Source organism: Mytilus galloprovincialis, chromosome 6 (assembly GCF_965363235.1).
Source record: "Mytilus galloprovincialis chromosome 6, xbMytGall1.hap1.1, whole genome shotgun sequence".
Classification (NCBI taxonomy): domain Eukaryota; kingdom Metazoa; phylum Mollusca; class Bivalvia; order Mytilida; family Mytilidae; genus Mytilus; species Mytilus galloprovincialis.
In genome coordinates, this window is record NC_134843.1 from 51,888,291 (window position 1) to 51,908,195 (window position 19,905).

Sequence of the window (19,905 nt, forward strand, 5' to 3'; positions counted from 1 at the left end):
TCAATGAATTTTACATGTCCAGTCCAAGTGCATACCAAATATTTACTTATTTTAAACAAGATATTTGGCCAACTTTTAATTTAGTTTGTGCTAATTAGATACATTTTAACATGTCTGATTAATCTTTTATCATATATCTATATTGTCCTACAGCTATACTCAATTGGAAATTGCAATAAAAACAAGCCTTAATTGGTTTCCTAACTGTCAATTCAGAGTTGACAAAAATCACAATATTAACAAAAGATTATAATGCAGGGTTAAAGAAACATATAATATAACTTAAATATAACAGATTTTTACCAAATATATATATATTTACATCTTAAAATAATGAATATATGAACAATATCTTTTACTATGGCAAGAGACATAAAATCGAATTATATATGTCTCTTCGTAGGCTATTGATGACATTTCAATACTGTAACAGTTTATAATTTACTAAAGTATACAAATCAATTAACATGCTTTATAAAGTAAACCAAACTATTTCAACTTGTTAAATATTCATTAAATAAGAATAACAAAAAGGATCATTTATTGACCATAAACACAGTTCAAGATTTTTTCCATTGTAATCAGAATGTAATCATAAAGTAATCAGGATTACAGGGCATTTTAAAAAGTAATTGATTAAATTAAATTACATGTAATCAGATTTTTGGCTGATTAATAATTACAATTACAACTTGAAAAATTGTAATCAACTACAGCTGATTAACGATTACAATAATACAATTACCCCGAGTCTGCTTGGTGTCTCATGTAGATGAACAAATTTTAATCTTTGAAAATTTGAAATATTAGTCAATGCGTTTAGTAATATATGGGAAACACATTCTACATTTACATGAATTTTCCATAAATCAAGGTTACTTTTTGTTTAAATTAAAAGAACATGCGACAGGTTTATGATATCTTTGCTAAGATCAACCTACGACAGTTTTGAAGCGAGGTCTTGGATCATAAGACATGTCACAAGATATTCTAGTATCTTATAGCAGGTCTTAGGATAGCTTTGCGAAACCGTCCCAAGTTTTATTTGACAAAAGTCTTATCTCCACGATGTATTAAATTTTAAACTTTTTTCACACAAGCTATTTTAAATATTATTTTTGATTTTTGATTCACTACAAGAGCATTAAATGGGACAACATCCCTAATGCGCCTCGAAATGAGGAACTCAAAAGTCACGTGTAAAGAAAAAATCTCTGTGTAGTGATATTGGACATGTTTCTATTTTTTACAAATGACTGAACTTAACCATTTGTGGTGACTAGGAAAGTAGAGGAACATAGAATAAATGTGTTAAAACTATTGAGCTATTTAATGTGTTCAAAGTATTGAATTTTCAAAGAACTTATTGTGTTTAAAAAGGGATATTTTACCACAAGGAGCCGCATCACAAAAGGATGTTCGGGTATGCTAATTTACGGAAAAAGTAATCTCACTTCGTACCCCGAAAATTTAACCACATATGTGAAAATGTCACAGCTTCAAAACGAGCTACAATGTATCATACATATCCAAGTTTACGATATGGACTGATCTACAGGAAAAAACGTTACCATAACCGCCTATGTTAAAACAATTAAAGATTTTGACCCAAATGAAATATTATATATTTAAAGTAACCATGGCGATAATAATGTTTAATTTCATTTATTTTAAAATGTCCAAACTATAACTTCCAGCAAATTGTATATTCAAAGGTATTTTATACAAATGCATCTTTTTTTTAATTTGTTCAGTAATTGTCAACAAAGAATGTAAAGAAATTGTCTATTTTTTGAAAATATTTAAAATACGTCACAGATATGAAATTTATATGACAATCATTTGATTGACTTATACTTTGTACACAGCTACTTTTACATACTATTAGGTACTATTTCTGTACTTAAAATCTGTAGTACTGGAAATTTACTTGTAATATTTAGTACTATTTCGTTACTTTAAAATTATTGTAATATTTGGGTACTTGTATTTTCCAGTACTTGATTTGTACTCAAAATATTGGTACAAAAATGATACCAACAATGATCACAGAATTCCATATTTGAACATCATAACTTCATGAGATTTGAAAAAGACAAACGTTCAAAATGCTGAAAATGTAACCGTGCAACCAAAAATCTGTAGTACTTAAATTAAAGTACAAATCAAGTACTGTAAAATACAAGTACTTAAATATTACAATAATTCGTAAGTAACACAATAGTACTGAATATTAAAAGTAGATTTCCAGTACTACAGATTTGTGGTACATAAATAGTACATAAATAGTACCTATGCAAAAGTAGCTGTGTAGTATTGTCTACAATTATATTTAAAATGTTATGTTATAATAACATGTATATCGTAAAAACGAGAAAAGGCGAAAAGGCGAAATCGCGAAAAGGCGAATCGCGAAAAGGCGAAATCGCGAAAAGGCGAATCGCGAAAAGGCGAAATCGCGAAAAGGCGAAATCGCGAAAAGGCGAAATCGTAATGTCGAAAAGGCGAAAAGGCGAACAGGCGAAGTCGCGTTTCCGCCTTATAGAATTAGAAAGGCGAAAACACGAAAACGCGAAATTGCCTTAACCGGCCACCATAGGAACCTCAGGGACAACTTACTTGTTATTTCACTCATAACCAGTAAATAGGTGTATACTTAGTACATTTGGTACTTCTGCTTTAAATAAAAGGGGTCACTTGCTATTTCCTATTAAGAATATGTTATTTTCGGTTTCTTTAAGATAAAGGTTCATTTGTAAAATTGAAACATATTTCAACTGTTTAAAATTAATCGTATACAAGAGAGACATAATTATATTCAAACTCATAAGTCGAACATATGGATAACGCATGGCAAAAAACAAAAAACAACCAACAATACAACTAGTCAATAAAACAAACAGTCATCAACATATAACACATCAAACTGAAAATAGAGCAAACACAAACCCCACAATAACACGGAGTTGATCTCAGTTGTATCGGAAAAGTGAGCATACACATCTCTCTACTTGTGATTCATGTCGTGTTACCACTTTAGATATCTGCAATTATTGCTCAAAAAATATTTCATGTGATGTTGTGTATTTTTGACAAGAAGACGTGTCTTGCAATTCACAAAAATAAGGCTCATAATGTAATATAGGGAGAAAGTAATGGTATGGATGTCCCTTGTTTTCTTTAATTTTCAAAGCATAAATATGATTAAAAACTATTTGGTTTTAACAGTTTTCTTCTTTTTATATTCAATATATTGTTTACAGCAATTGTTATTACAAATGATATAAATGTAACTACACCTAAATTAAGGATGTACTTAGGTGAGGTTAGGTAAAACTTAAGAAATTAAGAAATTAAAATTGATACACTAAGCTGGTAGAGCATCAATTAAGGATAAAGATAAGCTAAAAATATTGATAGGTCATGGACCTCCTTTTCGAGATATTTGAGATTTAAAATATGGCGGGAAAAGGCTGACTCGGACTTTTACCTTGTATTTCCATTGGTATAATTTGGGTCTCAAAACAAAAGAAAGAAAATTTAGAATCTTCTAAAATTTTGGTAAATGACCTTTCATGAGCTATTAAGTCTTATATGAAAAAATAAATGGGTGTTATGGGGCAAAATATTTTACAGTGTATAGTATGGAAAAACACCAAGGAGTCCGAATACTTGACACAAATTCCAATACTTCACCTAAGTACATCCTTAATACGACTAACATTATATATAATAATATGTACTATAGTACCCTTCGTGAGTCAATCATGTAACTTACAAAAATACAAGAAATGTTCAGCGACTTCAATGGTATATACAAAAACCAATACTACATCATAAGAAATATGAAATATTGAATGTATTGTAAAATTTCATATGTCCATGAAAACACGACGTCATACAAAAGTCGCCTGTCCAAACACCATCTTTAGGTCATAACATCCCAATAACCAAATCATTCGGTCAATAATACCGTTTGAACTATGTATTAACTGTGCCTCTGTTATATGTTCAAATAATACAGCATTATATATAAAATATCTCTGTGCTACATGTAGTACTAACGGTAATAATTTTCGACGGAAATGTATTAATATCATACCGATATACATTTAAGACAAAAATGGATGTACATGTATTTGTTTAGATTATCCAAAATCAGGTTCTTCGTATGGACTTGGCACAACTTCCATAATTTTCTGTAGAAATCTAGTAACGGCGTCTACAAATAAAAAATACATGTCATATATTATTGAAACAACATACTTCGATACAAAAGACTTTATATAATACAAAAGATGTAATTTGATCAATAAACACAACATGTTAATTTAAGGAGGCTCGAGGGTATAAAAATTTCTGAAAAAAATAAACATTTGTTTTTCATTACAAATTTTTTTTATTACCTTTTGTAGTTGTTACTTTATCATATGGTACAAAAAAACATTCAAAACAATTTAAATTTGTGTTGCCCCCAGATGACTTTTAAAATGTAAACATCATTGAAAAAGTTCCAAATCATCTCCCTTTGGTGGAAAAATGCCATTTTTTTGGCTTAAAAATTGAAATATCTCTTTTAACTCATCGGTGACCTATATTTTTTAATATAATTTCGATATATGCTGTACTTAAACTAAATTATTGTAAAATTTGAGCGATTTCTGTAATAAATTTCTTTTTTTATTTCGATATTACCTTTATTTCTCCTATTAGTTCAACAGAAGAAAAAACACTTATACAAAGATGTATGCTTCTTTCGAAGGCAGATTGTGAGCGCAAATGAACAGTGACCCCATTTTTTTATTGTATTTTTCTATTAACTATAAGATAAAGTTCATTTAAAGAAAAATATAGAGAAATCCTATATAAATGATTTAGACCCGCGAACCCCCTTAACCACATATCATGTTGTTTTCTCAAAAGTTTGTTATCTTAGTCGTTTGGAACAACATTTAATTTACTAGAAATACATGTTTCTTTTAAATATGTTTTCCGTATTGCAAACCTGATGTATATATATAACTGTTAGTTAAGTATACCTTAATTTGTTTTAATAGATCTTAGTCGTTACATCAAAGGGGCGAACTCATTTATATAGCAGAACGAAGTATATTTTACCGGACCAGAATTTAGCTCGATGTAAATTGAAATAAAAAGAAAATGTTTCCATGAGACACAGATGCCCCGCATGGACATATAATGTTACAAAGGTGCATAACTCAAGACCGGTAAAAGTAACGACACCAAATTCATGCTTGATCTGTGTTTTCGGAAATAAAAATTATAACGCGTTCTATTTGAAAAAGAGAAAATCTATTTTATTCTCTTTTTAGTGTGGTTTCAAATTCGGTAAACAAAAAGATTGTCAACGTTTATTGTAAAAAACATCTTTATTTGAAGAAGCGAGGCGATTCAGTTGCTAAAAATTAGTGAAAATTTATCCAGAATTACACCTGATGTTAACTTTATATTCATGCAGCAACAAAGAATGATGAAACTCATTGAAATTTTTCCTCATCTATTATCATAATGAATTTAAAAATAAATGAAAATGGGGAAATATCCCCGGAATAAAATGACCTTTAGACTGGGGAAATATCCCCAGAAAAAAGACCTTCAGACTGGGAAAATATCCCCATTTTTCTTCAAATATAATTATAAGTTTGAGAAGTATGTGTAAGTAACTGTAATTAACATCATGAATAAAGTGGGGAAATATCCCCAAATTAAATATGACTTTCAATATGGTGATAAAAGAATACGAAATGGGGAAATTTCCCCATTAAATTACAAGTAGTGGGAAAACATCCATACAGGAAGACAACACATATGTGAACACTTAACAATATTGGGGAAATTTCCCCACATGAAAATAATCTTTAAAACAAGCTGTGTAATTGGTCATTTTCTATGTCGAAGAAATAAAAAATATACATGGAATGGGGAAATGTCCCCATTATGTGTATTTATCCATTTCTACAGCATTTTGCAAAGATTTACTTTCCGTCTAAAAATTTCAATCTTGAATATAAAAATGACGAACATTTATCAGGTGAAGCTTGGAAAAGCAGTGTGATTCTCAATGCACTTTTCGACTGATTTTTTTTTATATTGCAAACAAGTCAAGCTAATGAAAATACTGCTTTAAATTCTTTTTGCAAAGTTGGATAGCGGGCCTTAGATTTGAAGGTCATAATTAACACTAACTAATGTACATGTGCAAGACTTTAAATGACTTTGAAACATTCAAATACGAAATAAAAGATGAATCTTGGTGATTCGCACTGTCCAGTGGGAAATAAATATGCATATTCAGGACAAGAACAAGTTAATGTAACATGAAAAATAACTTTACTTTTCACTTGAACCACACGCAGAGTCGGATTTTCAACAAGCTAATTCATAAAGGAGGAGTAAAAGATACCAGAGGGACATTCAAACTCATAAATCGAAAGTAAACTAACGCCATGGCTACAAAAGAAAAGACAAACAATAGTGAGGAAGAAACGTCAAAGAAATTAAAATCTACAAGCAACACGCATCCCACCAAAAGCTTGGGGTGATCTCGGTAACTCCGAAAGGGAAAAAAATACTGCTTCACATGTGACAACCGTCACGTTGTTCATAAGATAACAGTCCACCGAAACGGACATAGCATTATCACTTCGAGCCAATCAATCCTTTGATCAAACTCCTTCATGCTGCGTGCTAAGCGGAGAAGCAACAAATACAAATTCTAAAGTCTCCGTTTTCATCCAGCTGGGTTCCAAACTACGACCTCTCGCACTCGGGGTGATCACGCTACCACGTATTCGTGTATCCATCAAATTAAAGGAAAGTAAACGAGATAGAAATCAATGTTTTTTTCAAGAGAAAACATAATTACAAACTGTTTAATGTCAGTACAGCACAAGTAGAAAATTTAAACTCTTGAAAATTACATATTAAAGCATGCACATTATTTTGAATGAAACATAATTGTACTGTTGCTGTTGAATCCATATGTTGTTCAACTGCTAGGTAAAATAGCCACAACAAATATGATACCTCATGTATATAACAAATCAAATCAAAAAAGAAAATGAGTTCTATTAGTTCCTGTATTATAGAATAAAATATCTGTTTCTTTTGACATATATAGCCATATACATATGAGCTATATATGGTGCGTCTAGTTGTCATGTTCTTCGTATTTCCTGAAAATACATTAAAAAAAACAACGATTGATTTCGACCTTAAATGTTGTTAGTTGATGATTAAAGAAAAACAAATAAATATTATAAAGTAGTCAATTACCGATTTCGAGTTGAGTTTGCTAATAAAACGTCCAGATGTTTTGCTCAAATGAAAAATATTTAATTTGAAAAGAAGATAAATATTTAGTTTTCTCAGTGATATTAGCAAGCAAAGACAACGCGTTTGACATTTGATCCGTGAAGAGATATTTCCAGTCATTAATTCCACTTTCAATTTTTTCGATAAATATTTTGTCAAAAACTGGCGTGGATACTTTTGGTACACCCTTTTGCAATTCTACTTCACCTTTATCGTTAAACATGAACATTCCACTTGTTGAAATCTTCCAAGGCCCCGCATGATTGGATTTGTAACACAGTTTAATCTTATTAGATACTTCATCCATTGTAAATCTATAATGTAATGGCTTGATATGTTTCCGTACATCAGCAATAAATGGTTGAAGCCAGTTCCTAATATCGTATTGCCAAATTAAGTTGCTTGGTTTTGGTAAGAGATCCAAAAGCTCAGGGATTTTTTCTGCGTCATTTCGACGGAGGGAATCTACTATTTTGCTGAAAACCGGCGTCAATATCCTCATGTGTGTGTCCAACATACAAAAAAGAAAGGTGAACCTGCAAAAAAAAATATTTTCATAAAAAATTCTATCAAATTTTATATTGATTTATATTTTAAAACTGTCCGCATTACGATTCTTGTATGTGCATTCTTTTGCTAATTGTTTTGACATTTCTCTGAAGCAATATTGCGACAGTCATGATAGTGGATGTATGTGGAGTATTTATATATTACACTTGATACATTATTTCAGGGACGGTGTTCCATATCATAAATTCAGTTAGTCTAAAAATACGACGGGTGTCCCTCGAAGAGCTGTTAACCGAGTTTTCCGGTGGTATTGGAGTTACTTTATATTTTTATGTAATGGTTTGTCTTAGTTGTTTTACTGTTGAATATTGAGATGATTTATTTTAATCGACTTTTCATTATGATTCTCCGTCGGTATATTTTCTCGCTTTATTATATCTTATTCATCATGTTCATTTGGATACAGTTATTCATGTTAATACATAATGATACGACCCTTATAAAAATGGTAGGAGGAATCACCGATCAATTCAGTAGGAACAAGAATGTGTCCTCAGTACACGAATGCCCCACTCGCACTTTTATTTTCTATGTTCAGTGGACCGTGACATTGGGATAAAAACTCTAATTTGGCATTATTAACTATTTTATTTTCTCAGTCATAAACGTGTACTAAGTTTGAAGTTGATTGGACTTCAACTTCATCAAAAACTACCTTGACCAAAAACTTTAACCTGAAGCGGGACAGACGGACGAACGTACGGACGAACAGACGAACGGACGAACGGACGCACAGACCAGAAAACATAATGCCCCTCTACTATCGTAGGTGGGGCATAAAAATACGTGTGTCCATTGTCATGATTGTATTCCCTGAATTTTTTTAGATAGGAATTCTATTATCTAACAGTAGTATGATTACTGTGGGCTATAAGATATCAAATGTCTACCTCTTGAAATACTTTCATGTGCACCAGTAACTCGCAAAACGATAAAACATATTTATTTTTGTTTTCCCGCCAGCAGTTGTCCGCTTGAATATACAATACTGGAGGCAACGTTCCACCCTGCAAAAATTATAATTCAAACCTTAAACATGTTATTTTATTTATCTTGCTCATTCATTACTTGATGTGTCAAAACAGGAGTTTGTTGTCCACTAAATAGCTGTAGCTGACTAAAATAATTGCAAGTATATAATACTGCCTTAGCAAGTACAGTATGTCCAATGAACATACACACCAATATGTGTTATTCCTCCCTACCGTGTTACTTTTAGTTGTTTTGTCATCGTAGTTGTAATGTTTTCCCCCTTCTTGATGTGGTATGGTATATGCTATATTTGTAACATAACCGAATTAAACTTCGATATTAATTATGAAAAGACAAAATATTGGTTGAAATCCATGTTGCTTTTTGTATATCAAGATACATTGTATTAAGAATGTCCCAGACACCCGCAGAAGTCGACTTAAACACATACGTATGCATGTAAACACATATAAATTTTTCATAGATTTTATATTCAATTATAATGCAAAATATTCTATAAGAATACTAAACCACCGAGGCTGTACCATTTTAGTAGGCTTGACTTCTAACAGATAACAAAAAAAAAAATGATATTTCTTTTTTTATGTCTCTTCATGATTAACCATGAACTTAAAATGTAGTTCATCCTTAAAGTGGAAAAGTAAAGATAATCGGTTTAATAGATATTACTATCTAGTAATAGCATAATTTAGTCAGTCATAATGTGAATCTTTTCAGTCAATATAATTATGCATGCACAAAACTGATAATCTGTGTATCGCACTATTTCGGATCATTTCTACTGAGGGCTATTTGAAATTTTCTAGTTTGAATTGTTCTATATTTGCATTGTTGTTTTGTAATATTTATAGCTGATTATGGACATTGATTTTACTCATTGTTGAAGGCTGTGTGGTGATCTATAATTGTAATTTTTGGTGGCATTGATCTCTTGTCACATTCCAGCACTCTGCAATGGTGGTTTCTATAAATTTATCATTTATGATTATGAAATACATGCTTTTCTATTTCAAATAAATCAATACAAGTAAAGGCAAAGGCAGAGATAATCGTGTGTAAAATAGCAGAACAAATGTGTCGTCAAATAAAATAATCATTGTAAATGACATTAAAACAATGACATGATTAAACAATTCCTAAATAATTAAATTAACCTATACTGAGCCAAAAAAGTTTAGCAACACTTTTTTTTTAAATTTTTTTTGGTTGTTTCTGGATTTTTCTTTTAATAAACATCATTGATATCGGCAATGGACATTTGAGCGCATTGACAGGACATTTGAGCGAAAAAAAAAGGACGTTTGAGCGCCAAAGTATAGGACATTTGAGCGCCTAAATTTTAGGACATTTGAGCGAAAATAAGAATAAGCGTAGGACATTTGAGCGAAAACAAGTCTTGGATAGAGAATTGTCTTATTGGCAATCATACCACATTTTCTTACGAATATAGTTCATTAAATGAGGAGTTTACCAACAAAAAGATTAAAACATATTTTAATTGTAAAAAACAAAGCACTAAAAACAAAGCACAGTCATAAAACAGGAGTTTACCAACAAAAAGATTAAAACATCTTTTAATTGTAAACAAAGCACTAAAAACAAAGCACTGTCATAAAACATAAAACTCGGCAACGGCATTATTTACAAGTCTGTTCGGGCTTGGAACTTATATCCCAGGCTTCTGACATAAAAATCCCTCGTAATTTCCTGTAATATCCTATGCCCATTGATATAATCCTTAGTATTACCAGTATTTTTAAGCAGTCGTACTTTTTTCCAGGTGATTGATTTTGCGCCATTTTAGCTTTGCGCGTGTAATTGATGTTTTACCTTCTGTACCTGTACTTTTAAGACGAAATTTAATTGGTTTTTGCACTAACGTTCAGAAACACACCATTGGTAAGAAAAACACATAAACGTTTGAAAAAATTGCATGGGGCGTCAACCAGGCCTCTCCGAAAATGACCGTCAGATGGCTCTTGGAATGGTTGATGCTTGCATGAGTGTTACTGACGTAGTGGATCGATTTAATGTGCATAAGTCAACAGTTTATAGACTAAAAAACAGTTATCAACAAATTGCAACAGCACTGGATAGGTCAATATGTCGTAGACCAAAAACAACCATCGTCAAGGGAGGAGCGCTACATTCGCTTTACGTCAACACGGGACAAGTTTTTTGTGGCCACAACAGTAGTGCATTGACTAAGGGCAGCTGCTGGTGTGCCTGCCAATACTTAAGTGATGCCATGAAAGCATGGTCGAGAAATTGATTTTGAATAACACAATACTCAATTCCGCTTTTTGACCCTCTCGCGCTCCATACAAAAAATATTCTAATGAATATGCGTGTTAAACATACATTTTGCTTCTCACATGTCTTAATTCATAAAAACAAATATGTAACCCATAAAAAAACGACAACCACTGAATTACAGGCTCCTGACATGGAACAGGCACATACATACATAATGGGGGGGGGGGGGTAATCATGTTCGCGGGATCATAATCCTCCCCTAACCTGGGACAGTGGTACAACGGTACAACATGAGAATGTATTTTGTGACTTTTCAAAAGTAATCCGTTTTTTCTTCTTTATCCTGTTCACTAGCCCAAATATATTTATTTTATTTTATTAAAGAAAACCGATATGCAATGACTTTGTAAACTATGCTCAACAGCAAAATAAACTGACCATCGCCATTTTTTTTAGTACATGTCTTAGGCAGCAACCATTTCATTTTCGGGGGGGGGGGGGGCAAACAATTGATTTTCCCATAAAACGACAAGACAAGACAAACTATTTTATTTTCTCAGTCATAAACGTGTACAATAGTACTGTAGCCTTTTTTCTCTCTCGAGCCTTTGAATGTTGATTTTAAGAACGAAACCGTATTAAAGAAAATTGTAGTATGTTTTAGTAAAAAAAAATATGGGTTGCTGTTGCTTTTTTTAACGCAATTTGTACTTAATAAAAGTATCTCCCATGCCTATCAATTATGCAATAAAAAAAGTATCACGCAAAAAGTAGAAAATTCTTTTGAGGCCTATTAGGTCTGAGTAAACTATGTTAATTTTCCTTTTATGACAATGCAGAGTGAACGAAGCATCGGCTGCACACATCGATCAATTAGATTAATCAAAGTTTTAATTTTGAATACCATATTATCTTCATAAAATGTCTGTGCCAAAAAAAAAAAATCGTTTTATAACCCCAGCTTCATAGTGCGTGATTTATGACAACTTGCCGCTGGGTGCGTAAATATTAACACCGATGTGAAGTGCCTACTTCTTAAAGCTTTTATATAAACAAAATAATTAATGCATTTGTACATTTTGATTGGAATACATGTAGGTATATTAATATTTCTATCTGTTATTAAAGGATTAACCACGATTATTGAGGGAAATCCTCTCGTTGTGAAAGTAGTTACTATCATGCGTGTTAAGGAATTTTTGATTCTCGGACTATCATTTTTTTCGACATTCGATTTTTATCTCAATATGAACAATTTTGTTTTTAAATCCTGTTATTTTCAATGGGAACCCACAATAATTATTTAAAAAGTTCTTGCCGCCTCCACCTCCACAAAAAATGAATGGTCAATGTCTAATATAAAATCATTAATAAAATGATATCGTAAGATATGCTTTAAGTTTACTCGGGGGTGGAGAGGGGGCACTTACTATGCAATGATTGACAGGAATGGGCCGCTGGAATAGGTTAAAATTTCTTGCTACATGATATATAATAGTTGATAAATTCAAATATCAATTATGGGTTCATATTATCACTTGCTTGATAATATCAGGAGTATCTGAAACAAATCAGATGCCAGTATTTATTTTTAATGCGGTTAAACCACAGTCGACTTGTAAATGCATTAGCTATTTGTCAAACTAATTAATCTCTATTATTCTAATGTAGTATTTCCACTGATGCTAGTCATAGATGCTATAAATCCGATTATTTTGACATTTGCACCTAATTACCATATCCAAAGGTTTGTATACATGAAACACTATACCATTGATCAGTGGCAGATCCAGAATTTTTCACAAGCCGGGGCCCACTGACTGCCTAAGAGGGGGCCCGCTCCGGTCCTGCTTCAGTAATTCCCTATATCATAATCAACCAAATTTAGCATCAGTAGTCAGAGCTCATGTTTTGTCTGTTATTGTGTATATATAAGCCGACCCTAAACAAAATTTACTTACTTAGTACTTACTTTTCTTAATCTTACGTATACATGTATATGGGTTATATTTAGTTTTTAAAGATCATTAAAACCGAATATTTTTTTTTGTTTCGATTTGTTTTGTTGTAATAATTCACTACGTCAATTGATAAAAAGCATAAATATAAATACAAACATGTTTAACCCCGCCGCATTTTTGCGCCTGTCCCAAGTCAGGAGCCTCTGGCCTTTGTTAGTCTTGTATTATTTTAATTTTAGTTTCTTGTGTACAATTTGGAAATTAGTATGGCGTTCATTATCACTGAACTAGCATATATTTGTTTAGGGGCCAGCTGAAGGACGCCTCCGGGTGCGGTAATTTCTCGCTACATTGAAGACCTGTTGGTGACCTTCTGCTGTTGTTTTTTTATTTGGTCGGGTTGTTGTCTCTTTGACACATTCCCCATTTCCATTCTCAATTTTATTTCACATATTTAGACGTTATAATAACCCCTATCTAATAATTTCACTTTGACATTAGTTACATCGTTTATTGATTTGTTATGGCCACTTATATTTCTTATTTGCCGTATTGCTTCACCTATAATAAATCCTCGGAATACATGCTGTGATTGACAGCTACTTTTGTATTTCTGTGTGTATAGATATAATAATTAGTTTCTTTAAAATGTATTTCAAGGTCAAGAATGCCAGGTGTTGTAAATTATCAATTTTTACAGCGGATGAGGGCATTCCGGTGTATTGCTATAGCCTAGATTTCCATTACGTAATATTCGTTTTGGTTTTTTGAACCGATCTATAAACATGATGAAGACATCATCAAGTGCAAACTTATATTCCTTATCGCTTGTTAAAAATCCATTTCTTCAATGAATACTCATCACATACTTTTTAAAAAAAGATAAATTAATAATATTAAAATGTTTTGTTATACGTATAAACATTTAGTGAAAAATCATTCAAAATAAATATGCACACGCATGCGGTAGAATATCTCAAGAACGTTTGCAATCTTAAGCAACGATAACTCAACCATGCACTAGCACTGCACTATTATTAATATAGAAGAATAGAATGATATACAATGAAAATACACGTAACTGTAATATACAAGTATTAATATACTATATAACAATAATAATTTATACCTGAGTAATTATACGGATTTGTATCACGTACTTCAATATAATAGTCATTACGGTGAGGATGAATTCCCTGTCATTAATTTATCTACGCACGAACTTGTCCAAGAAAAAAATTATATCTGCACATAAAACCTCATTTTCAGGTATAGATATGGGTTTTTTTCTGAGACAAGTGCTTCTCGGACCATTCACAAGAACTTGCGGTCATAAGATTTTCAGTATTTCAGTACTTTGGTTTCATTCTTCGAACAGAACCCTGCATAACTGGATAATTTTTGGTCAAGGGAAAACGTTACGTAGCCCTAAGCAATAAACCATACAGGCCTCATTTCGTAGCATATTATGTTGAAGTAGATTTCATATTATAACTTAAATATTTTAGTTAAATACAATGACGATGATGGCGGCCTAAGGCTCTTCGCGGTTTTATTTTGTATTTGTTTTTGTGCAGTAGTGTTGTGTTCAATTGAAATAACATAAATTGTATACTGAGCATGTTTAGTGAAAATGTAAAAAAGAAGATGTGGTATGATTACCAATGACACAACTATCCACAAAATACCAAAATGACACAAACATTAACAACTATAGGTCACCGTACGGCCTTCAACAATGAACAAAGCCCATACCGCATAGTCAGCTATAAAAGGCCCCGATAAGACAATGTAAAACAATTCAAACGAGAAAACTAACGGCCTTATTAATGTCAAAAAATTAATGAAAACAAATATGTAACACATAAACAAACGACAACCACTGAATTACAGGCTCCTGACTTGGGACAGGCACACACATAAATAATGTGGCGGGGTTAAACATGTTAGTCATGTTAGTAACTCCGGAAATAATTATACTGAATCTGATAGTTCATGTAAATCATGAAACAAGACATTGAGGAATTAGCAGATGGGAATTTGTTGGGATAAACTTCAGATTTTGCGGTCATTAGTTATCTCGTACATTACTTAATAACTATCATGCAATCGTTGGTCATTTTATTTTCTCAGGAGGATTGATTACTACACAAATTGTCTGTTCACTACTGCATGGCTATGTAAATATTTCTAAATTAATAAACTATGGCATGAGAAATAAATCATACATGCAGAATACTTGCAGTTTTAATAAGTTAAATATTGTTTCTAGATAAACATTGTAGTCAAATCTATAGAGACAAATAAACTTATGACGCTTGAAAATAAAAAAAAAATCGCATAGGCTCCAACGGAATAGTGATTTCTGCTGTCATTTTGAAAGCGTAATGTTGACTGTAAAATTGAATCCATGCATTTATCTGTAAAATACCGAATTACCAAAAGGATCAAACCATTTCTGTATTTACTATTTCATGACTTTGGAGATTATATTTTATCAAAGTAGCATTATATACCATGGAGTTTACAAAAGTATAATGTTAAAAAAAATTACCTAAACTTACTAAAAACGTATAATGTGTTATTTGTTCTTATTAATTTTGTTCACTATTTCTCCTTTAACAAACTAAAAGCACGAAAAGAGGCTTATGAAGATAGAAATATATATATTGTATTCAAACATTTATTATTCAACAAAAATTTAAAGTCCTGACTCACTAAATTTTGAGGTAAATCATGACTGAAAACTGTAACAATAGCCTTTTATTGAATTATCAATTGTTTAGCAATAAGGTCTTTAAGTTAGTCTAAATATGTATATCAATTAAAAAAAACATTCAGATTGTAGTTTGGTCATGAAACTACGATGGCAGAATGCGAATATGAAAGAAAAAAAAATATGTTGTTCCCTCATGATACTATGTCGTTCCTTCAAGATGATATGTCCTTCCCACAAGATACTATGTCGTTCCTTCAAGATGTTATGTTGTTCCCTCAAGATGCTATGTCGTTCCCTCAAGATACTATGTTGTTCCCTCAAGATATTATGTCGTTCCCTCAAGATACTATGTCGTTCCTTCAAGATGTTATGTTGTTCCCTCAAGATGCTATGTCGTTCCCTCAAGATACTATGTTGTTCCCTCAAGATGTTAGTCGTTCCCTCAAGTTATTATGTCGTTTCCTCAAAATACTATGTTGTTCCCTCAACATAGTTTTAACATTGTATTGATATTGCTATGTTGAGGGAACGAGATAACTATCTTGAGGGAACAACATAGCATCTTGAGGGAACGACATATCATCTTGAGGGGAAAACATCGTTTCTTGAGGGAAAGACATAATATCTTGAGGGAACGACATGATCTCTTGAGGGAACGACATATCATCTTGAGGGAACAAGATGACTATCTTGGGGAAACAACATAACATCTTGAGGGAACGACATATCATCTTTAGGAAACGAGAAATTTATCTTGTGGGAACAACATAGTATCTTGAGGGAACGATTTGAAAGATCGTCGAGTCCAGTTCGTAAAATGTATGCATTTGTTTTTTGAATGAAGTAAAGCGTTTCCAACGAGTTTTTAAATCTAAATTATTTTTAAACAATCTATAGCTCCATTCGATCATATTTTTCATCTCGATATCCCTTAATTTTATTCAATATATATATTTTCAAAATACAGAAAAGAAGATTAAGTTTTGTTGAATCGACCATGAGTATAGTATGTGATATTTTTTTCTCATTGTTAAAGACCTACGGGTAGCCTGTAAATCCTTACGACCGCTTTATTGTAATGCTTTTGCGCCACTTTGCACACAATGCAGTGATTTGTTATGTTAAATCTACGCAAAAAAAAAAAAAACCCAACAACATTTAACTTAGAATAACTATTTTATAACACTAATTTTAAAAAACGTGCATACATAAAAGTAATAGTTATGAAAAAAAAAACATGTCGTCATATATTTATTCTTTACATGTAATATCTTCATCAGTCGTTCTGTTCATTTTTTTTTTAAATACTGTGCCATGTCACACATCAGATCTATACTAATTACTATAAAACATCCCAAAAAGTAATTATGCTGTTTTACCATGATACTATATAGATAAAATTTCTCTGAAAAAAGTTTAATACCGTAAATAATAGTTAGTTTTCTTACGCTTTTGTTTTGTATGTGTTTGATAGCTAGCACAGTATTACATGTATTATGCATCATAGATGGTTGTTTAATGGAAATAGTTTTAAAGTCGAAAATAGTAAACCACTCATATATACACTAGCTTTCATTCATTTTATAACACGGATATCATTTAATATTAAACGTTTCCGGGCAGTTGAAGAATCAAACCACATGGGATCTTTCTTGTGTAGCTGAATAAAGGAGTGGTGTAGTGCATACACCTTTCAGATGATGTAAAATGTAAAACCAATTGACAAGTCGATTACTAGTTATTGTATTGATATATGTCAGAGATAATATAGTTTCTAATAAACGAACGAATCATTGTAAATGTAAAAATACTGATCTTTATCTGCGATGAAAACTCAAGTTAAAGCTTGTAGTAAAAATTATAACAACATTACCACATCTCGCGTCTGAGACAGTAAACATATTATGATACAAACACAAGCTATTTTATCGTAATCATAAATAAACAATTATGTATACTAGTATACAAAAATCTGGAAAACCAGATAGGTTCATTATACATGCACCTAAACTGGCCATTCGTTAAAGAGCGGAACAAATGAATACCATGTAATACTCTATGCTTATTCGTATTTATACATTAATTCATAAAAATCGTTTGTAAGTGAGTAAAACGTTTTTTAAGCGTCTTAGGATGTTTATTCATGTTGTTTTTAGGATTTTTGCAAGATATTCGGAATCCTCTGGGTTTTTTTTTATGTACTTTCCCAAAATATTTTGCCCGCTAACCCCTACTTTTATAAATTTTCATAATGTTATTACACAAAGTTCTATTTAAAAATCTAATAAAATCCTTGTTATTTTTTTTAAAGTTTTTGTAAGAAAAAAGGTGCAAATGTTAAATGTATGAAAAATATAGAGAGAATGATTTTCCGGCCAAATTTTCAATGCCCTTTTTTTTTATATTAGCTCACGGATGATTTTGGCAGTCTAATTGTTTTACCTTTATTCCTCCTTTATTCATAACCATTCTTATTTTTATTTTAACTGTTGCTGTGTGCAAATTAAGGACAACCGATAGACAAATGCAATAACATCAATAATTTAAGACCTCATTAAAGATTAAAACAAAATTAAATTACATTAGACACATTTAAAACTTGACGGTGTCACCGTCAAGTTTTAAATGTGTGGAAATGTGTCCTATCGAATAAATAGAAGAGAAGCAGTGGTGGATCCAAGGTTTGAACCCCCTTTTTTTGGACGATCAATGCATTTGAATTGGGACATGTAGTTGGACCCCCCCCCCTTTTTTTTGTCGTGGGTCATGAACCCCCCTATTTAAAATGGCTGGATCCGCCCATGAGAAGTTTAAATCGGGGTTACATGAACATTACAAACATAAGCTTGGCAGTACTAGTAGAGTTTCGTATCACCATTGCTACATTTCCAATTTAAAAACATTAGCATAATAAATATCTTTATCACGCTTAAGGACTATAGTCAACTTCATGTGCTATATTTGACTTTTTAAGATATACGCATTTAAAAGATGATATATTCTAAATGTACACACGTTTTATGCTCTTAGATAGCAAAATTATTTTGTGATGACTTTAGCCATTATTGAAAGCCCTGTCAGTAACTTTTGCAATTTAGCAATTTTAGACAACATAGACATTCTATCGTCTTTATTCATTGCAATGGGAAAAAAGAAAATGTTCTGTACCGTTGACAGTACTAGAATCACATACTATACATATGTATTCTGCGTGCAGAGGTATCAGGATGCATCTGTCTAGTTATATTTGTAAAATGTTAGGGAGCTACCATTTGATTTTTATGGGGGGGGGGGGGGGGGCTAGGATGAAAAATCTTGTCCTGCCTTTTTATTTTTCACTTTATCCGGTCCTGCTTTTTTTTTCTTAGTTTATCCTGACTTTTTTTACATAAATTGTCATCCTGACTTTTTTGCAAGTGTCTCATCCTGCCTTTTTTTTTTAACTCAAAACTCCTGTCCTGCCTATTTTTTTCAAATTTCATCCTAGCACACCCCCCCCCTTTCCCCCCCATAAAAATCAAATGGAGGATCCCTTATCTAGTATAAGATGCATCTGTCTAGTTCTATTTGTAAAATGTTATCTAGTATACGAATAAATACGTTGCCTTGAAGGATACTTAATAATGGACAGCTATACAGTATAAACTGCTACTTTTTTGTATTTCAAAAACATGCAACTAAACGTTAAGCATGCAATTATCAGTTAATCGATCAACGTTTTTAAATAAAGTTAAACGGTGTTTGTATATTCGCTTATATTATATTTCCTTTATCCTGCAATCAGCCAACTATTGTACAAACAACAGGTACACTAATATTTTTGTTGTTGCTTTATTTCTACTTGTTCAAATTAATGTTCTGTTGTCCGACTTCCATATTGAACGAGCGGTAATGCGGATATTCCTTTTTTTACGTAACAGTTAATTTTTGGGGTCCGCGTTAAGCTACATGTCAAATTCTTTGAAAAATAAGGGACAAGTTTTTTAGATTTTATACAACTAAAATTTCAAGTGAATGGTGTAAATTTCAGGATAAAAATAATATACGTTTATTTTCGGAGAAAACAAATAT

General features: G+C 31.8%; 1 protein-coding gene and 1 long non-coding RNA gene across 2 annotated transcripts in view; both read right to left on the minus strand.

Moving 5' to 3' along the window:
• Positions 1–3,238: 3,238 nt before the first annotated feature.
• LOC143079843 (b(0,+)-type amino acid transporter 1-like) overlaps positions 3,239–19,905 on the minus strand; it is a 52,476-nt gene continuing 35,809 nt past the window's right edge. Inside the window, exon 13 of the mRNA XM_076255475.1 lies at positions 3,239–4,222. Within this exon, the coding sequence (XP_076111590.1) occupies positions 4,149–4,222 (74 nt within the window). The 3' untranslated portion in view covers positions 3,239–4,148. The remainder of the gene's footprint in view (positions 4,223–19,905) is intronic.
• Positions 6,878–7,757, minus strand: LOC143079840 (uncharacterized). The gene is made up of 2 exons (XR_012979499.1): positions 7,543–7,757; positions 6,878–7,196 (listed from the first exon to the last, which is right to left on the minus strand). It is a non-coding gene; the product is annotated as an uncharacterized LOC143079840 (long non-coding RNA).